An 18781-nucleotide genomic window follows, 5' to 3' on the forward strand; every position below is an offset into this window, starting at 1 on the left:
GAATAATTTAATACACGATTTATAAATTGAATTAAAAATATTAATGATCTCTCATATATAAATTGTACTTAAATTTTGACTTTTCAATTATTAACCAATTAAATTCACTCTTAATGCTTTTGTCCGCTTTTAAATAAATAATCTTCTAAAATTATAACAGTCGAAAATAATGAGCTTTTGCGGGAATTCACATTTGGGTGTAACGTTTATAATGAAAACCGGAATTTCTTGAAGAATTCAAAAATAAGATAAGAACAGATTTGTTCTTGTTTTCGTTACTGAATGTTGTAAAGTTACATGAAATTTCATCAGCTGATAACCAACATTTGGAAATGAAGATATTGAGAAAATACAGGATTGATACATACTCTCAAGCATTAGAATGATGTTCTTATAAATTGTTGGATCTATCGCATCTGGAGTAGGCAGAATATATCGCGCATATATAAGTTCTAGGAGTTCAAAGCTTATTAAAGACTGAAGATTAAATATAAAGGTATATCCATCTTACTAACTCACCTATGAAAATTTATTGCCACGTTCTTAAAAATCCGATATCCTAATGCGCGTTTGATCCAGTAGAACGCCTAAGTCAAAAACTCACTTTGCGATCCATTTGCGAGGTTTTTCTTGATAAGGTGTCTCTCTCGGATAGCATTTTTCGATTATATTTACACTAAACTCTAAACCGACAATGTCAAGCCATAGACTAAAACTTTGAGACTTAGTTTAAGTTAGTTTAGAAATATACAATTTTCATATTCCATACTAAACACATGTGTTGCACATTAAAGGTTACACGTAGTCAAAGAAAAAAACAATTTTCGCGAATAAAAAGAGCCAATACCCTATCATTTTTTTTTTTTATTTAAAGTGTATTTTTACACATATTTTAGTATACTCAGTAAGATTTTTGAAAAAAATAAGCGGTTTTTGTGTTACAGGCGATCTCCAACGTCGCTAAAAACAATGTCCTTCACTGCTGTAGTGAAGTCGTCCTTCTCTGTGAATGCAGTCAAAAACAAAATCTGTACTAGAGGATATTATCGGTACAATAATATAAGGTTAAAAAAATAAATCGAAAATTAAAAAAAAAAAAATAGCGTGGTTTAAAAAAATGAGTTTTACCTGAAATGTTGCTTGCTTTTGCCTGCAAAAAGTCAATTTTTAATTATATAAAAGAACTGTTATAGAAAAACTCTATGGAATCGGATCATTTATCTCCGATTAGTCAGTCGAGCGAGGTTGAAAAAAGTAGTTACTAGAAAAACACGTGTAAAAATATTGCTGATTGAACTGAGCTGCAGTTGAAAAGGTTGTAACTCAAAATCTATTTGAGAAATCGATAAAAAAAATGTATAATCTATCAAAATATGGAAAAAAAAAAATCAATCAAAAATCGAAAGAAGTCCCAATGAGCTCTTATCTGCAGTTACTTCAATGACATAATGCGTGTGCAGCAACATTAGGCTGATCAATCTATTTTAAAGTATGTTCGCCTACAGCGACATTTTCATGCGTCGAAAACGAGCGTTCAGAGCTCGCATTTGTCACAAGAAGGTGCAGAATATGCGAAGAAAACTACGAATTATGGGGTATGGGTCTACATCGCAGTTCTTTAACGTTTCCACTGCTTCTGTCCCCAAGGGCACTGCCAATGATCAAGCGCAACTTTTAGCCTCAAAACTCGCTTGACGTTATCATTATCCAAAAGACCTTTGAGTCTACATATCTATCAAAGCAGCCGATAATATTTTCCATTTCTTGGGTTTTCAACGCACATACTTTTTCTGGAAATAGCAAACTTAGTTGAAATCCATCCAATACTTCTCTAGAAAAACGCGTATTCAAATCTTCGTCGACGGTATCCAACAGAGGAATATACACGAGGCCCTCTAGTATTCGTGGCAAGTACTCACGCAGAAATTTTCGCGTTTTTGATTGGATTTATCAACAATTTAATCTGCATACTTGCTACACTTTGTTACTTCAGTGGTAGCCTAGCATTATTTGTTATACGCAAAAAATAGAGAAATTCGTTTACTTTATTTCTGAAATAAAATGGAATATATATCTGTTACTTTATATTTTTTTAGAATAGTAAAACTTCTAATAAGCCATTTATCCTTTGGAAGGGGCGAAATTTCTCCCATTCCCATTCTCAGTATCCGCCACTGGGTATAGGGAAAAATATATAAAATCGGCCGATAAAGATTTTCGTTTTTCTAATAAACCTTGTGTCGCATATATCGGTCACTATATAGTATAAGTATATATAAAATTGCGTAGAGTTCGTTCCTCTGGTTGACATTTTACGTCGTAAGATATTTCCCTGGCTTTGATTCCTGCAAGTTGAAAGAATATAAAATGTTCGGTTGCTTCCGAACTCAGCTCTTTCTTACTTGTTTTCATACAGATGTTTAACTTCATTGGGAAGCCTTGAAGCAGCCATAAAATTATATCTTATTTTTGTCTCTGCCTCTAATTATATATTTTATCATCACTGCTTTTATATTATAAAAACTTTACTTTCATTGAATGCGTTATCGCACTCGATCTTTTAAATTGTTGGCGTAATCACAATTGCGCATGAAAGTTCATACATATTTATGCCGATCGTCCAAGTGCAAGCTATGTAAACCTCTTGCTTACCATATACTCAAGATACCAACAACAAGCAATGACGACAAAATGAATATCTATAAAAAAAAACCCCACACCCAGAAATTAATACTTAAAAAACAATCGACTGACTCAGTGAAGAAGAGGCAAAAATATAGATTTACAAATATATTATTATTATACTATATATACACACAGATATATATATTAATATGATTATGTATATATAGTATATACAAACCCTGTGAAAGCGAGTTTGAAGTTCCATTTTTTTTTTCAACAGTAAAAAAACTTCAGATATTGTTGTCGAGGCCGATCTCTCGATCTTTATCCCATTTCTATAGATCTCGAGTTCGAAACATATATTCTATAATTTAATGACAATTTCATATCATTTCCTCATTTAAGTATGGTAGACTGTAAAGTAGGATTAGGAGATTTTGGATATCATAATATCTCTAACCAAATGTTAGCCCACTTCTGCTTATATGATTTCGTTAATTTTAACTTTAGTCATCGTGAGTATGGCTACTTTTCAGTGCGATGATGTACGCGACTCTGCAGTTTTATTCACAATCTACCAATTCACAGAAAATGAGTAGCTTTCCATGAATATAGAACATTCGTCACGTGACCTTTCGAAACTTTTCCGCATAATATATCACTCACTGATAACACTTATTTTCTTATAAATTTTTTTTTATTTGTTCATTTGTGCTAAGGCACACAAGGTATTTCAAAATTAGATAATACATATTTATACAAATAAAGATAAAGTGTCAATATGATTTGTTAAATTCCACTAAGCTTCGCTTTGTGCAGCAATTGTGCTTGCAATCCAGCTGCTGTAGTAAGACACTCTGCTGCTTACATCGGGGAATTTAGTACCACCGCCGCCAAAGTAGAAACTCGCTACGCCCACTAATGTATTATTAACCACAACACCGGCGCCCTCATCGCCAGTTGCGATACCCTGATTAACGCCATGTTCCAAGCACAAGACCGAATCATAACCATAACCAGCCTGATATTCACACTCGTGCGAGCTCAACACTTTAAAGGTGGCCACCTGTAATTTGTACGGCGTGGCACCGGACAATTGCAGACCCCAACCGGCAAGCGCGACTTCGGTCTCCTCAACCAATACCGCATTAACTTCGTCCGTGGCCAAAGCGATGGCGGCGATCTTGCTGCTGAACTTTAAAGGTTGCTGCAATGTAATGATGGCGATGTCGTGCAAGAAATTGCCAAAAGATGGATGAATTGTGATCGATTGAACGTTGACAATTTGACCGCCGGCATATTGATTAATGCTGCCCACACGCACCGTAACACGCGAAGCGTCAATACTATAAGGAGGGTGAAAAAAAAGTATATAGTATATAAGAAGTCCTCTTGAACTGTGTCTCTTCCTTGCACTTACGCTGTGCTCCTCAATGCGGAGAGTCCGTGACCCGAGGTTAATATATGGCTTGCGTCAATAATATTGCCCACTGCAACGTGCGCATTGTCCACACGTACCGAGACGACCCACGGGAGTTTGCCGGTAGCGACATCGTTACCCTCCAATATGCGGCCATTGGGCGTGGCATTAATACCGACACAGCCGGCCAAAACGAAAGCGAATGCGATGATGCGTGTAACTGCCATTGCGACGAAACTACAACTGTCCACTCTTGAGTTCTTGACAAGTTAAAGAAGTCGGCTAATTTATTAGTTCGAGTTATAATTTGTTTAATCAGCAACAACACTAACATTTTTATCGTATTGTTGTAGACGGTAGTAATTTTTCGGTGGCCAATAAATTCAAGTTCGACTGATTATAGCAGTTCGAACATAGTTTCTTCTAATCGGGTCCAACAACAGCTATAAATATGTTGTTAAATGTGGGTACTTGTGCAATAACGCGTAAGAGTCATAAAAGATCATTATGGGCCTTATCGTTTATTGGAAATTCATGAAGTTATTCCAATTTGCTAACATATAGTATATAACTAATTATTTTCATGCGTGTTTTCCAAATAATCGCGATAAGTCAGGGGGTGTCAAACAGTTTTTGGTTTACTATAAAAATATATATTAGTTACCATAATTCCCCTATATACATATATCGCCTTTGTGAGTGCCTTCGTACACAAGTATTTTGGTTGGTTCTTTATAACATTTCGCTTACACACACGAAATTTTCGGAAGCTAAGCTTCTTACAGCGCGACCAACAGGAACACGGATAATTGTAGTTAGTTACATATAGTTTCAATTTGCTTAAATAGGTCAATACCAAGTCATATATCACCGGTCCATATACTTAGTTGCCGACCACTGTTCAAAGCAAGCCTTAATTTCCTGATAATGATAAGATGAAATTGTTGCACGTAATTGCTCGTTTACGCCGTCAGTGTTATCCCGTGAAATTAGTTATAATTTATGAAACATTCAAGCACTTTGCTTGAAATTGATGATTTTGAAATAATCTTTTAATGGCATCAAAGAAATGCCTTAGATCGTGAAAACCGAGAAAGATATCCGAAGAAGCATTTCACTGTTTTTTTTTTTTTTTTGGGTATAATCTGAAATTTATATCATAAACAGATTTCAAGATGGAAACACACAGGAGCAAACGTCGGACACGTCTTTAGGGAAATTCGAGGGCAAAATATAAGCAGAGTGCGGCACGTAGATAGTGCGTCCGTTGTAGGACTGGAGATCAGGCTGCCTGCGACAAGCGAGTTTAAAATAGACGCCTATAACTGAACAGGAAACAAACCTGTTAATGGTGTTCTATAAAGCTCGTAGTGCTCAGGCAATCACTAGGCTTTTCAATTAATCCAATTGATCCAAGCGCATGAGCAACTGGAAGGAATATAAACAGAACCTAACAGCATACAACAAGGAGATTAGGCCCGCGAAGACAAATAGTTTCAGGAAATTTTGCGAAAATGTCTTCTCGGCCCCTGAGGAAGCCAAACTGCACACGGTCTAGAGGCAAGACGGATAAACCCTATCCTTGCGTAGCGAAGATAATCTTCATCCCCAAGGTAGGTGGGAAGGACTACCCGCTGGCCAATAATTCAGGCCAATTAGCCTCTCATCCTGTATGCTGTAAGGATGTAAGGATGAAAAAGATTGTGGACAATCATATAAGATCATAAACGTAAGATCTTTTGTCACTTATGGAGCGGTGCTTGGGCATCGCAAGGCAACGCAGTCTTCGGTAGGGCTTCAACTATCGAAGCTGCAAAAGCTCGCTTGCTTCAGAGCTCACACCGCTGCATCTAGTGATTAAACAGGTAGCGAATACTGCTAATGGTAGCAGAGGATTTCGGCAAAGAGAAGATAATGTCGTCTCTACAAATGAAGGCAATAGGGGAAATCACACCACTGGCCCTTCTTCTAAAGGATAACGTTACGATAAGAGTTAACTTTAAAAAGAACTTCAGAGTTACTCTCGGCAGTAAGGCCGTAAGAGAGGCAGGACTATCCAGTAGTACATTGACGGCTCGAAAACACCGAAAGATACTGGAGCAGGCTATGCGGGACCGCATATCAAACTTTCCTTACCAATGGGACGTTTTCTGCGCAACAAAAGTCTTTGCTATAAGTCAGTATGTAAATATCAATCTCCACCGCAACTATCCCAAGCAGCGTACCCCTATACTTAGCGATAGTCGGCACTAATGGTGATATCAGCGTATAAGGTTAAATCGTTTTTAGTGGAGGAGTATATAGGAAGGCTAAACCGCCATTCATTTGAATTGCGCAAACTGCCGGTTCTGCGACATGGAATAAAAAACTCCACAACACCTGATTCTTGATTGCTCAGCCACTTGCAAATTCAGGCTCACGGTCCTAGGTAACATCTGGGTGGACAGGGACCACATCACCTCAGTCGCGTCCAGCAGACTCCTGGAATTGTCCAGGATTCTGGACCTTTGTAACCATATGTGATATAGCACAATAGACCATAGGTCGCAGTGCAAAAGCCTTAATTCTACTAACTATCTAACGTTAAACACACCATAGAAAGTATATATACTTATAAACCACCAGCGTGTTTATCCGTCAGTTTTTTAAGATATCGATCTGAAATTTTGCACACGTTCTTTTCGTACGAAGAAGCTGCTCATAGAAAACTGTTTAATATTTTTTTTTTCTAAAAATTATTGTCCAATGTAACAATACAATCTCCAACGAAAGTTTCACTAAGGATTGCTATGTTATATAGCCGGTACTCTTGTATGGACATATTTTTTAATTGTGAGGAGTATTCTAGCTTCGTTGTTACGAAGGCTAAGAATATTTTTTATAAAAAATATGAAGCTACGCCGTCTCCGAACTAAACTGGTTATAATCAGCCGCTTTGGAACACTAAATATTATAATTTTAGGAAGCTTAAAGATCGTTTTAATATTATGTTAATAGCTCTTTAGTAGCGATATCACTAGAACGTTGTTTCTATATATCCATCTCAGCATTCTTTTCTGATTTCTCATTCCTAAGTTATAGTAGATATAGAGAAACTCTGTCTCTGATATTTATCTATATCTACAACTGCCTTCCTAGTTTACATTCCTCAATTATAGCATTTCTAAACGTTTCAGGTGCAGTGAGTGATCTCGCTTTATTACTGTCTCTGATTCTGCCTTCTAACGACTTGAAATAAGGACAATAGTCTCTCTTTGAACTCTCAGTTCACTAAAGTTCCTAAACACCATCACTGTAGGTATCCGCTGGGCTTTCCTAGGATCTGTTATAAAACTTGTTTTCTTTTTTTTTATCTCGATGCTCAAGTATGGGCCCTAAATTTTACGTACTATCTATTTCCTTACCGCACTGGAATCGTAAATTTCTCAACCATTATCTAATCCAGTTTGGTAATCTGAGAATCAAATGACATATCAAAACTAAAACCTTTCTGATACATCGCAGATATTACATTAATTTAATATATTACTTGGGTCTATCTCTACACAAAAGACTAGCTATAAAATCCCTGCAGAGTGAAGTATTATTTTAGTCTTCATTTTACATCCGTCCACCGCGTAAGTTTCAATTATGGCGTCGTGTCTACTGCTTAGTTCTCTGCTTGTGGCTTTATCTTTAATCGGCAGCAGCAATGCGGCTCCCAATGGGCGTATTGTCGGTGGTGTGGATGCCGATATTGGACAATTCCCACACCAGGTCTCACTACAACGTGAAGACGGTTCACACACCTGTGGCGCTTCGATCATTAGCGAAAACTATCTCCTTACGGCGGCACATTGTGTTGTCGTTGGAAATGGCATTGAACCGTAAGTGCTCCGAACTGCGACTTCTAACACAAGTCCACTCTACTAAAAATCTATATGTCTCACACAATCTAAACCCTTTAGCTACCCGGCTAAATACTTCCAAGTGCGTGTAGGCAGTATTCAACGCGCTGTCGGTGGCCAACTGTTGAAGTTGAAACGCATTCTCGTCAACAAAGCTTATGGAAATTTTCTTAATGATTTAGCACTCTTAGAATTGGAGAAACCATTGGTATTCACCAAAAACATAAAAGCCATCGAGTTGGCCGAAGAGGAAGTACCGTCTGGTGAGGATGTTATAATTTCAGGTTGGGGCCGCCTATACACCAACGGTCCAATCCCGTATAGGATGCAGTGGAACACATTAAAAGCATTAAACACGGAAGAGTGTGAGGAAGCAATAGAGATGGGTTATGATTCTTTGATATGTTTGGCTCATCAAGCTAACAATGGCGCTTGCAATGGTGACTCTGGTGGTCCAGCTACATATAAGGGTAAACTGGTGGGCGTGGCCGGTTTCGTAGTGAGTGGCTGTGGTAGCACTTATCCAGATGGTTATGCTAAGGTTGCTTATCATCGTCAATGGATACGTGAAAATTCTGGCGTTTAAAATAAAATATATAAAAAGTTTAAAATAAAAAAGCTAGTAATAACTATGGTCGAATTAATTTCGTATTTGTTAAGTCCACCTTAAAAAACTTTAAATTAGAACATGCAAAATACTCTCCATCTGTTTCGAATTCTATAAGAAAAATAATCAGTTCCTCATACGTCGAAAGCTTTTACAAAAGTCATTTCGACTATAATGAAATTTCATTAAATTTAGACAGACATCTCGGGATTTTATATATATATTTTTTTCTTCTTAATGGCTTACGCGGTCCCCAAGTCGAGATTACATATGAAGATAGGTCCTTCTCCACCTAATCTCTCAAACGAAGTGATGATCTTCATATTGCTCGAATACTCCGGCCTCCGGCGAGTCCTGTGTCGAATACTCTCCGAACTCAAGTGTCTTTACGGACGACATGGCCTAACTAACCAACGTAGTCTCTGTGTCTTAATTCGCTGAACTATATCAATGTCGTCATATAACTCGTACAGCTCATTATTCTATCGACTGCGGTACTCGCCGTTGTCAATGTAAAAAGAATCTTTCTCTCAAAAACTCGTAGCACCGACTTATCAGATGTTGTCATCGTCATCGTCCCCTATATCAGGACAGTGGTGATGAGTAACTTGTAGAGTTTGGTCTTTGTTCGTTGAGAGAGCAGCTATTCTGCGTTGATTTTCGAGTCGGATATTGTTTTTGCTGTTAATACTGGTTCTAAGATAGACGAAACTATCTTCAACTTCGAAGTAATGACGTGAAAGCCAAGCCGCGAGTTCGTCGTATGTTTGTTTGATGACAAGAGATATTTCGTCTTGTCCTCGTTCATTACCAGACCCATTTTCTTTGCTTCCTTATCGAGTCTGGAATAAGCAGAACTAACGGCGCGCATGTAGAGGCCAATGATATCAATATCATCGGCGCACACCAGCAGCTATACGCTCTTATAGAAGATTGAACATTCTCTATTCAGGCCTGAATAGCTCTGAGTGCTCCTTTCCGATCCTGACGGAGCTTTTATTGCTCGACGTCAATACTAGTTTCCCAAGGATACCAAATTCAGGCATAGCGGCATAAAGGCAGCTCCTTTCCGAGCTGTCTAAAGCAGCTTTGAAATCGACGAAGAGGTTTGGTGTTTCGATCCTCTTTTGAAAAATTGGCGCATGGTGAATATCTGATATCTGCCAGTTGTTAATTTTCCGGGCCTGAAGCCGCATTGATGAGGTCCAATCAGTTTGTTGATGGTGGGCTTCAATATTTCACACAATACGCTCGATAGATCTTTATAAGCGATGTTGAGGAGGCTTATCAAACGGTAGTTGTTGCAGATTGTGGGGTCATCCTTTTTGTTAATTTTGGCAGAGCACACTTGAATTCCAATCATCGGGCATGCTTTCGTCCAACCGTATTCTACAAAGAAGCTGATGCATGCTCCTTATCAGCACTGTCGACAATCCATCGGCGATCATTACTAGATCGTCAAAATATTACATTTTGTTCTTTCGCTCTATCTAAAGCGATCATGGTTCATAATTAATTTATCTACTTTTTCATTCTTGAATTGAAGGATGTTTTTTTAGACGACCTTTGGTTAAAACAGCACATCCCTACATGACGTACAGCCAACGTTACACTCAATTTATTGAAGTAAATTTTCAGATTCGTGTTGTGGGTCCGTCGTGTCTAAATATGATAGGGTTCAGCTAACAATAAAAAAATAGAATTTTTAATCTTCTTATATCGGAATCTTTATAACGGTAATCAGTAAAAAAATTATATAACAATGGTTTAAATTGAACAGTTTTAATCTTAAAAGACCTGCAAATCCATTGTATAGACTACTAAATGCGGTCAATTTGATATCAGTGGGCCATTTAGATAGCTGATACTGGCATAATAAAAGTTTTCGCATATAATCGCGAACATTATGCTACGTATTATGGAATTTCAATAGATTTGAGTTAGAAGTTTCAGTTGTTATTTAAACCTTCGCCGAGTTTGTTGCAATAATGCCGACACACCACAATTTACTCGTAACCACCTGCCTTTTGGCACTAACCCTTATTAGCAGCAGCTGTGCAGCTCCAAATGGACGTATTGTTGGCGGGGCTGATGCCGCTGTTGGGCAATTCCCCCACCAGGTCTCACTTCAACGGGAAGACAGTTCACATACCTGTGGCGGTTCGATCATTAGCGAAAACTTTGTTATTACGGCGGCGCATTGTGTTGTCGTTGGTAATGGCATTGAACCGTAAGTTCACCTAAATCAATTTAAAAACCTGCACCTAGAAGAAGCTTAGTCAAGCAATAATTTTTTACGCAGTTATCCAGCTAGATATTATCAAGTACGTGTTGGCAGTATCCAACGCTCACTCGGTGGACTACTCTTGAAGTTGAAGCGCATTATCGTCCATAAAGGTTATGGCAATTTCCTGAATGACATAGCTCTCTTGGAATTGGAAAAACCATTGGTCTTCACCAAAAACATACAACCTATTGAGTTGGCCAAAGAGGAAGTACCCTCTGGTGAGGAGGTTATCATCTCAGGTTGGGGACGTCTGTCCACGAACGGTCCGATCCCTAATAGGATGCAGTGGAACACATTAAAAGCACTAAACACACATTAAAAGCACTAAAATGTTTGGCTCATCAAGCTAACAATGGTGCTTGCTTTGGTGATTCTGGTGGTCCAGCTACATACAAGGGTAAATTGGTGGGTCTCTCCAATTTTGTGTACAGCGGCTGTGGCAGTACTAATCCCGACGGTTACACTAAGGTGGCATATGCGGATCATCGTGAATGGATTCGAGAAAATGCGGGTGTATGAAGTGAATGAAAAATTAAATGTTTTTAAATATTTAAAAAATTAAGTTTTATTTGAAATAAAAATCCTAAATTTTAACAAACACCGTTTATTTACATATAAAATAGAATAAAAAATCAGCATTCGAATTACAAACGTGGATTGAAACCGATAACAGGCTTGCATAAGTTGACGAAAATACATATTTACGTTGAAATAATTTTAGTACCGAAACTGAAGTAGAAAGCAGAGAAGACGCAAATAAGATCACGATAATAAAAAATACAACTAGAAAAAACCACATGCAAAGAATTCCAAAACAGAAACAATAAAGATCAAAGCAGAAACACAATAGAACATAGAGGAACAGAAACAGAAATATCCGAAACAGAAAACAGAAACAGAATTAAATAAAAATGTATTTTCGTATTTCTAATCAAGTAATTTTCAACTTTACGGAAGTTTTACGTGGACCGAAACACATGGTAGTCCGACGGTGCAAGATCAGTGCAGTATGTTGGATGAATCAAAGCTTCCCAGTCAAGCTCTCCCAGTTTTTGCCAAGTCATCAAGTCATGTCTGCGGTCCAGCGTTGTCCCGATGGAAACGAAGCCCTTTCTGTTGATCAATCTCATCAATTGTTGACATTAAAATTTAGAATTAAACGTTCGACCAGGCTGGAGCAGCTCATAGTGAATGATTCCTTTCCAATCTCACCAAACACTCAGCGTAACCTATAGAGGCGCCAATCCCTCTCTTGCGACCATTTGTTGAGCTTCACTATGCTTGGCCCATGATCTTTTTCACACATTAATGTCGTATTTGATAAACTTTTCGTCTCCGGTTGCCATTCGCTTCAGAAATGGTTCGATTTCATTTCGCGCCTGCAATTAATCGCAGATGTTAATTCGATCCATTAAATTTATCACAGACAATTCATGTGGTATCCAAACATCGAGCTTTTCCTTTTTAAATGGTTCGAAACTGTTTGATGATTTATGCTAAGTTGCTTAAAGATGTCATGAGGCCACCTATATGTTCCCTAACATCATAAGTTCAATGTCATGAGTGGTTGGCTACAAGCTTGGATTTAATTACAGAGCTCGCTTGCTATTAGACAATTTCTTGATACTTCTTTTTATCCATATCCTTTATCGATATCCTTTAACTGACATATTACAAAGGGATCGCTCCAAAAGATTTATCAAGAACGAACAGCTTTGGATTCCTTTAACATAAAGCAGTCGAAAGATTTAGAATCACAATCTACCTAAAACAACAACACCATTGGCATTATAGATAAATATAAGTGAACGTAATCTAATTCCATATCACAAATCATAAAATTATGATTACGTCATTAGACGTGTCAATACTTGCATATCCATTACCAATAAAAAGTTAATACAAAAGACTCCACTCAAGCTGTGTGTCTTCTATTCACCTATGAGGTACAATACTCTGTTATGTTAACATATAATATATGGTTATTTTCTCATTGAAGCATTTCTTTCAATTTCTTATTTGTAAGGCCTCGTAATTATTTTATCAGCTCCGTTGCGCTTTACTCACTCTAGACAGCTGGAGATGCAATTAAAATCTAAGCACATCAAAAGCTGGAAAATTCGATTTCAGTTATTACACAATTAGCATAGCGAAATGAAAAATGAGGAAATTATGCAGCTACAAAGAAAAGTTATAACAGCGAACGCGTTCGTGATCATTCGTATGCACAGCTTATGTAATGATCTTGATCTTTTCGAATCGTTGCACTAATTGAAATGAGTTTATGTTGCTTATTTTCTGCTGTTTAGAGATCCTGCTTAGCCTAGACACATATGTGCAATAGACCGAAGTGAAAAGAGTAAAGAGACGAGCAAAGATATTTAAAGTCTGCGAATTTTCAGAAGGAAAACCCAAAGTAACAGAGAACACAACGTAAGTTTGATAGAAAAAGAGGTATTACTTTAGACTACCGCATCGATACACAGCTATTTTTATTCGAATGTGGTTGCTAGTAATGAATTTATCGATACATATAGATATACTATATCCAGCCCAACGACGTTAGCTTCAGCTCGTCTCAGTTTTCTTTGGCATATATCTATTTGCGTTAAAGTTATTACTCATTGATGAAATTTCATATAGCAGCACTTATATTGTAGGGCCTCGTCTAAGGGGTTACATGAGTTTACGGATTTCAAAAAATCGATATTTTTATTGTCTTATTAAATTCTGCAACACTTCTAGAATATTTTCGTAAATTTTGAAGTTGATCTGAGTAATAGTTTCGGAGATACGGCCTTGAGAACTTGTGAGTTCAAGGATAGCTAAGCTAAGTGCGCAGACTTTAAACGAGTTTTTCTCGAAACTGTGTTTTTGAAGTTTCGAGAGAACTGCTCAGCCGATTTTCATGAAATATTACACAGGTCTTTGAAATACAATTCTTAAAGACATGGACGAAGGATTTTTTTTCGATAACAACTATTTGAAAAAAAAAAAAAATTGCGAATTTTTGTTGTAATTAAAATTTTTTGGTAAAAATATGTCTGCCAAAACTATCAGTTTTTTTCCTTCACCCAAGTTGTAAGTTAAGGTTTTAACTAAAACAAGTATTTTTCACTTCAGATGATCCCGTAAGGAGTTATTCAGCCAACGCGGGCGCATCTTTTTTCCGAGTGGCCACCGGAAATGGCGTCGAAATGACCGGTTTAAAAATAATTTTTTCTAAAAATTTTAATAAAATATTTAATATTTATATGAGAAAAATTTTTTTTAAGTCTGTTTTTTATCCGAGAAAATCCATGAAACCCCCCAAGTCGGAAATTTCCTAACTTCCGTTTTCAATTAAGAAATGGCTTATTTGAGGTGCATTGTTTCAAAACCTTAAGCAATCATTCAAATCTCGCATTCAAAATCACATTGTGGTTGAATGTTGACAATTTTTAAACTATGGAGATATTATAATCATTAAGTTCTCTTATTAAATTGATTTTTTTTTTTTATTAAATAAATTTCCTTTCTTTTGCAGCATTCGTTTAACATTCTGTGAAGCTTCTTCTATACAATTTTCGTGTGAAGTTTAGTGTTAGCTGGCATATAACAATCAAACAAGATGATTCTGCGGACTGTGTATATTTGCATTTTTCTTCTGTACTCCTATCATTGCCTAGCACAATCCACAAATGAGCTTGATGCAGCACTGCCCGAACCACGTGCTTACATACCCGATTCACAGTATTTGGACTTTGTCTACCATGATCATGATGAGTTGACCAGATTTCTGAGGTAAGTTTAATAATTACCCAAATATATATTAGAAATAGATTTAAGTAACTAACTAAAAGTATTAATCCTCAACAACTGATGATTCTCAACTTCAGGATTTTGTTTCTGACCTTTTTTTTACCTTACTCATCCTTCTAAACTCACATTTTTACCTGTCCCACTTTCAGAGCGACCAGTGCCCGCTATCCCAACTTAACAGCACTTTACTCTATTGGCAAATCGATACAAGGGCGCGATCTCTGGGTTATGGTGGTATCTTCCTCACCCTACGAGCATATAATCGGTAAACCGGATGTGAAATATGTGGGCAATATCCATGGCAATGAGCCGGTGGGTCGTGAGTTGCTACTCCATCTCATACAGTATTTCGTTACCAGCTATAGTACCGATCAGTATGTGAAATGGCTGCTTGACAATACACGCATACACATCATGCCATCCATGAATCCGGATGGTTTTGCGGTTTCTAAGGAGGGCGCATGTGATGGTGGGCAGGGCAGGTGAGCAGCAGCAGTAATGGTTGTTGCTATTAATGGATATAATATTGACTTTTGCAGATATAATGCCCGAGGTTTCGATTTGAATCGCAACTTCCCCGACTATTTCAAGCAAAATAATAAGCGCGGACAGCCCGAAACCGATGCAGTGAAGGATTGGATATCGAAAATACAATTTGTGTTGAGTGGCAGTTTGCATGGTGGGGCTTTAGTGGCGAGTTACCCCTATGACAACACGCCAAACTCTAGTAAGTATATAACAAGTTCTGTGTTTTTGAGGTGTTAACAAGTATAAAATTACTCAAAACGTATAGTGACTTCGAAATACAAGCTTTGAACTACTTTATTAAGAAATGGGATTAGATTGACGACCACAATTTACCCACATTGACACATAGAGGATCAAAGATGGCTCAACTAAATTGTAGGCTTTTAAATCATACCTGAGAGAAAAAACCCTAACTGCGGTTTCATGAGAAGGCTGTATTAAAACTCCACTTTTTATGAATGCTGGCATTAATCCTTCTCAGAATAACTCTTTTACACAGCCCCATGAACCACCTTCTTCTTCCTTAATGGCGTAGACACAGCTTACGCGGTTATAGCCGAGTTAACTACAGCGCGCCATACGTTTCTTCTTTTCGCAATCTGGCGCTAATTGGAGATTCCAAGCGAAGCCGAGTCCTCCTAGATCTGGTTTTGCCAACGGAGTGGAGGTCTTCCTCTTCCTCGCCGGAAATTTCGCTTTCGTGTATTCGAACGACACGACCTAGCCTAGCTGTCTTCTAATTCAATGTCATCGTAAATTTCACAAAGCTCATCGTTCCATCGAATTTTCTTATGCTGGAATCTAGTAATACAGATAACTATATTTCCGGCCCCTGTGCAATCGATCAGCCTCAACCCATTTGGGAATGTGCCTTCGTGGAGGCTGAATTTACCGATCGTTGTACCAATAATACCTTCTTTTTCCACCCTGGCGTTAAAGTCAAAAAGCACGATTTTGACATAGTGGCGGGGGCAGCTCTCATAGGTGCGCGCCAAGCGCTCATAGAAGACATATTTGGACACATCGTCCTTCTCTTTCGTCGTGGCATAGGCGCAAATAAGCGATATGTTGAATAACTTCGTTTTATTTTTACGAGGACATTAACCAGCGGGGCAGCGGGACAGGACATTCCAAGAGCATGTCCTTAAATGATAGTCCTTATTACCTATGCTGTGGTCGTCATCAAAATAGAGGTTTCTCTTCCAACTCCTTAAAACCAACGAAGAGGAACTTTATTACTTTTTCCTTGAAAGACTTTGTATTTAGACCCAACTGTAGGTAAGCTTATCTCACTAATCGATAGCACCCTGAACTCAACGGAAATCCAAAAACTGCATGTCTGGTCATCGCCATATATTATATTATATAACACCACTACATCGCTCTCATCCCCTCTCGTCACCACTTTACTCATAATTGGCTCATTTATTTATATATTTTAAATTTTGCCGATCAATAAATTTGTATTACCAACTTCCTTTCCTATTCCCTACCAACAACATGGCTGCTCAAAGGAATTTGTCGATCGTCGGCTTTATGCGCGAGTGAGTAACGCCCAGTTCCGGTTTGCGAGCCATTAATTCACAAATGTTATCATATAATGGCCCTTATAAATAAATCAAATACAAAAATTTTCAACAACTTTTCTCTCTTTCCCACCTTTTCCTTAACACCAACATGTCCCCTGGGCGTAGTGTTCCAAACGTACTCGGCGGCTCCGTCACTCACACCGGACGATGACATCTTCAAGCATTTATCACTCGTCTATGCGAAGAATCACGCAAAAATGTCACGTGGTGTGGCTTGTAAATCGGCAACGCCCGCCTTTGAGAATGGCATTACGAATGGCGCTGCCTGGTATCCACTCACCGGTGGCATGCAGGATTACAACTACGTTTGGTATGGTTGCATGGAGGTGACGTTGGAAATATCCTGCTGTAAATATCCACCTGCATATGAGTTGAAAAAGTACTGGGAGGATAATCAGTTGGTGAGTAGGAATTTAAGAGCACTTAAATATACATAAATAAAAACATAATTTTTTAAACTCTTCAGTCCATGATCAAATTTTTGGCTGAGGCTCATCGTGGTGTGCAAGGATTCGTGTTGGATCCCACAGGTACGCCTATTGAACGCGCCTCGCTGAAGATTAAAGGACGTGATGTCGGTTTCCAGACGACAAAGCATGGCGAGTTCTGGAGAATATTGCTGCCCGGTTATTATAAATTAGAGGTGAGTAAGCTACGAGTTGCCATATTCCTTCGGATATATTGAAGAAATTTATGGAATAGTGTATTTATTTGTAATAGTAAGAAGAACTGTTTAACCAAGTAGTGTTAGTTTAGTGTCATCGATATCGAGCTCTGGATATATCTCAAATGCATTGAGGGTGGTTCGTTAAGTATGTAGACTCCCCGCCCCAATCGAGTAGTATACATTCGGTGTCCACTATTTCAGTCGAATACGAGTCAGAGTTGTGTTTTGATCCTCTGTGTAATCGGATGTATCTGGGGATTTGGAAAAAGGGAAAAAGAGTAATAGCGATCAACAATACGCTTCTTGTTTTTGGAAGAAAACATTGCAATGGCATCAAAGAGAGCTTGTATGCTGTTACAGTCGCACATCGGTTTTTGATTATCGGTATCCCAAAAACAGCTACCGCAGGATAACATAACGAAAGACCACAATCTCTTAACCTGCTTCGAAGAAGACGAAGATCGTCCTATCCGACGGAGAGGAGATAGCCACCGTTTTGTGGAATTCAGATGGTTTCATCTACCCTGATTATTGAGCATCTTGGTTCTGCTGTGGAGAATTTTTGGCCGAAAATTATATTTTCTTCAGTTTTTCTACTATAACAATGCACTAGCTTAGACCTACGCCATCTTCTTCTTCTTCTTCTTCTTCTTCTTCTTCATTGGCGTAGACTCCGCAAACGCGGTTACAGCCGAGATTACCACAGCTGGCTGTTGTTTACTTTTCCTTCAGCACTTTTTAACGTAGCGGGTCTCAAATCCAGCACACAACCGTAGAAGGGGGAGTTGATTCGCCTTGTAACTTTAGCTCGCCTTCAAACGGATGTTCTTTGGCTACCCAGAGGATGCTTGGTCTAAGACCGTTTTTCTTTTGTGTTTCAATTTGTTTTTGTATTTTACTGTAATTAACCTTAACACAACTCCCGTAATTATATATATTTCTGCTTCACACATTGTATTACCTTTTCTAGGTCTTTGCCGAGGGCTACGCACCACGTGAGGTGGAATTCATTGTTGTCGAACAACATCCAACCCTGCTAAATGTCTCATTGACCCCCTCAAAGGTGAGTAAGCATTTATTATTGCATTCAATATATTTTTCTTTGTTCATAAATGATATTTTTATACTTTGTAAATATAATAAATATCTATATTGAATATAACCGCTGAAAACTAGCAAAAATGCAACTGCATGCTGCACTTAAGTAAATATTTATATATACTCATACTTGTATATAATTATATTTATTTAACTACACTATAATGTGGCAACAATATTTTTCTCTTTTTTTTTATATATATTTAATCTACTCCTCTTATGTATTTCTTGAATACTGTTGAATTTCACAATTATTAATATTTTTTATTGGT

General features: G+C 37.8%; 3 protein-coding genes and 1 pseudogene across 7 annotated transcripts in view; 3 read left to right on the forward strand and 1 right to left on the reverse strand.

Moving 5' to 3' along the window:
* LOC108976142 (carboxypeptidase D) overlaps nt 1-18781 on the forward strand; it is a 49335-nt gene that overhangs the window by 26958 nt on the left and 3596 nt on the right. For 3 of the 5 annotated variants that reach the window (XM_018945071.1, XM_018945067.1, XM_018945068.1), the window contains 7 exons: nt 14353-14609; nt 14777-15109; nt 15167-15354; nt 16670-16699; nt 16850-17145; nt 17211-17387; nt 18382-18474. In XM_018945071.1, the coding sequence (XP_018800616.1) occupies nt 14437-14609; nt 14777-15109; nt 15167-15354; nt 16670-16699; nt 16850-17145; nt 17211-17387; nt 18382-18474 (1290 nt within the window). In that variant the 5' untranslated portion in view covers nt 14353-14436. Of the gene's footprint in view, nt 1-14352; nt 14610-14776; nt 15110-15166; nt 15355-16669; nt 16700-16834; nt 17146-17210; nt 17388-18381; nt 18475-18781 lie in introns of all 5 variants that reach the window. The other 2 variants (XM_018945069.1, XM_018945070.1) reach the window with 2 other exon arrangements.
* Nucleotides 3301-4303, reverse strand: LOC108976143 (trypsin alpha). Its single transcript, XM_018945072.1, has 2 exons — nt 4046-4303; nt 3301-3971 (listed from the first exon to the last, which is right to left on the reverse strand). The coding sequence occupies exons 1-2, from the start codon at nt 4270-4272 to the stop codon at nt 3425-3427; spliced, it is 774 nt and encodes a 257-aa protein (XP_018800617.1). The 5' UTR covers nt 4273-4303; the 3' UTR covers nt 3301-3424.
* LOC108976145 (serine protease SP24D-like) lies at nt 7645-8576 on the forward strand. The gene is made up of 2 exons (XM_018945074.1): nt 7645-7911; nt 7993-8576. Exons 1-2 carry the CDS (start codon nt 7676-7678, stop codon nt 8516-8518), a joined length of 762 nt encoding a protein of 253 aa, XP_018800619.1. The 5' UTR covers nt 7645-7675; the 3' UTR covers nt 8519-8576.
* Nucleotides 10515-11394, forward strand: LOC108976149 (annotated as a pseudogene).

This window comes from Bactrocera latifrons, unplaced genomic scaffold (assembly GCF_001853355.1).
Source record: "Bactrocera latifrons isolate USDA-ARS-PBARC rearing strain unplaced genomic scaffold, ASM185335v1 scaffold_73, whole genome shotgun sequence".
NCBI classification, from domain to species: domain Eukaryota; kingdom Metazoa; phylum Arthropoda; class Insecta; order Diptera; family Tephritidae; genus Bactrocera; species Bactrocera latifrons.

Excerpts from the sequence above, each read along its gene's own strand:
- LOC108976143 (XM_018945072.1), bottom strand. The coding sequence starts at position 4,272 with ATGGCAGTTACACGCATCATCGCATTCGCTTTCGTTTTGGCCGGCTGT. Across the intron at positions 3,972-4,045 it reads TCCGCATTGAGGAGCACAGC|TATTGACGCTTCGCGTGTTA; the intron begins GTAAGTGCAAGG and ends CCCTCCTTATAG.
- LOC108976145 (XM_018945074.1), top strand. The coding sequence starts at position 7,676 with ATGGCGTCGTGTCTACTGCTTAGTTCTCTGCTTGTGGCTTTATCTTTA. Across the intron at positions 7,912-7,992 it reads GTTGGAAATGGCATTGAACC|CTACCCGGCTAAATACTTCC; the intron begins GTAAGTGCTCCG and ends TAAACCCTTTAG.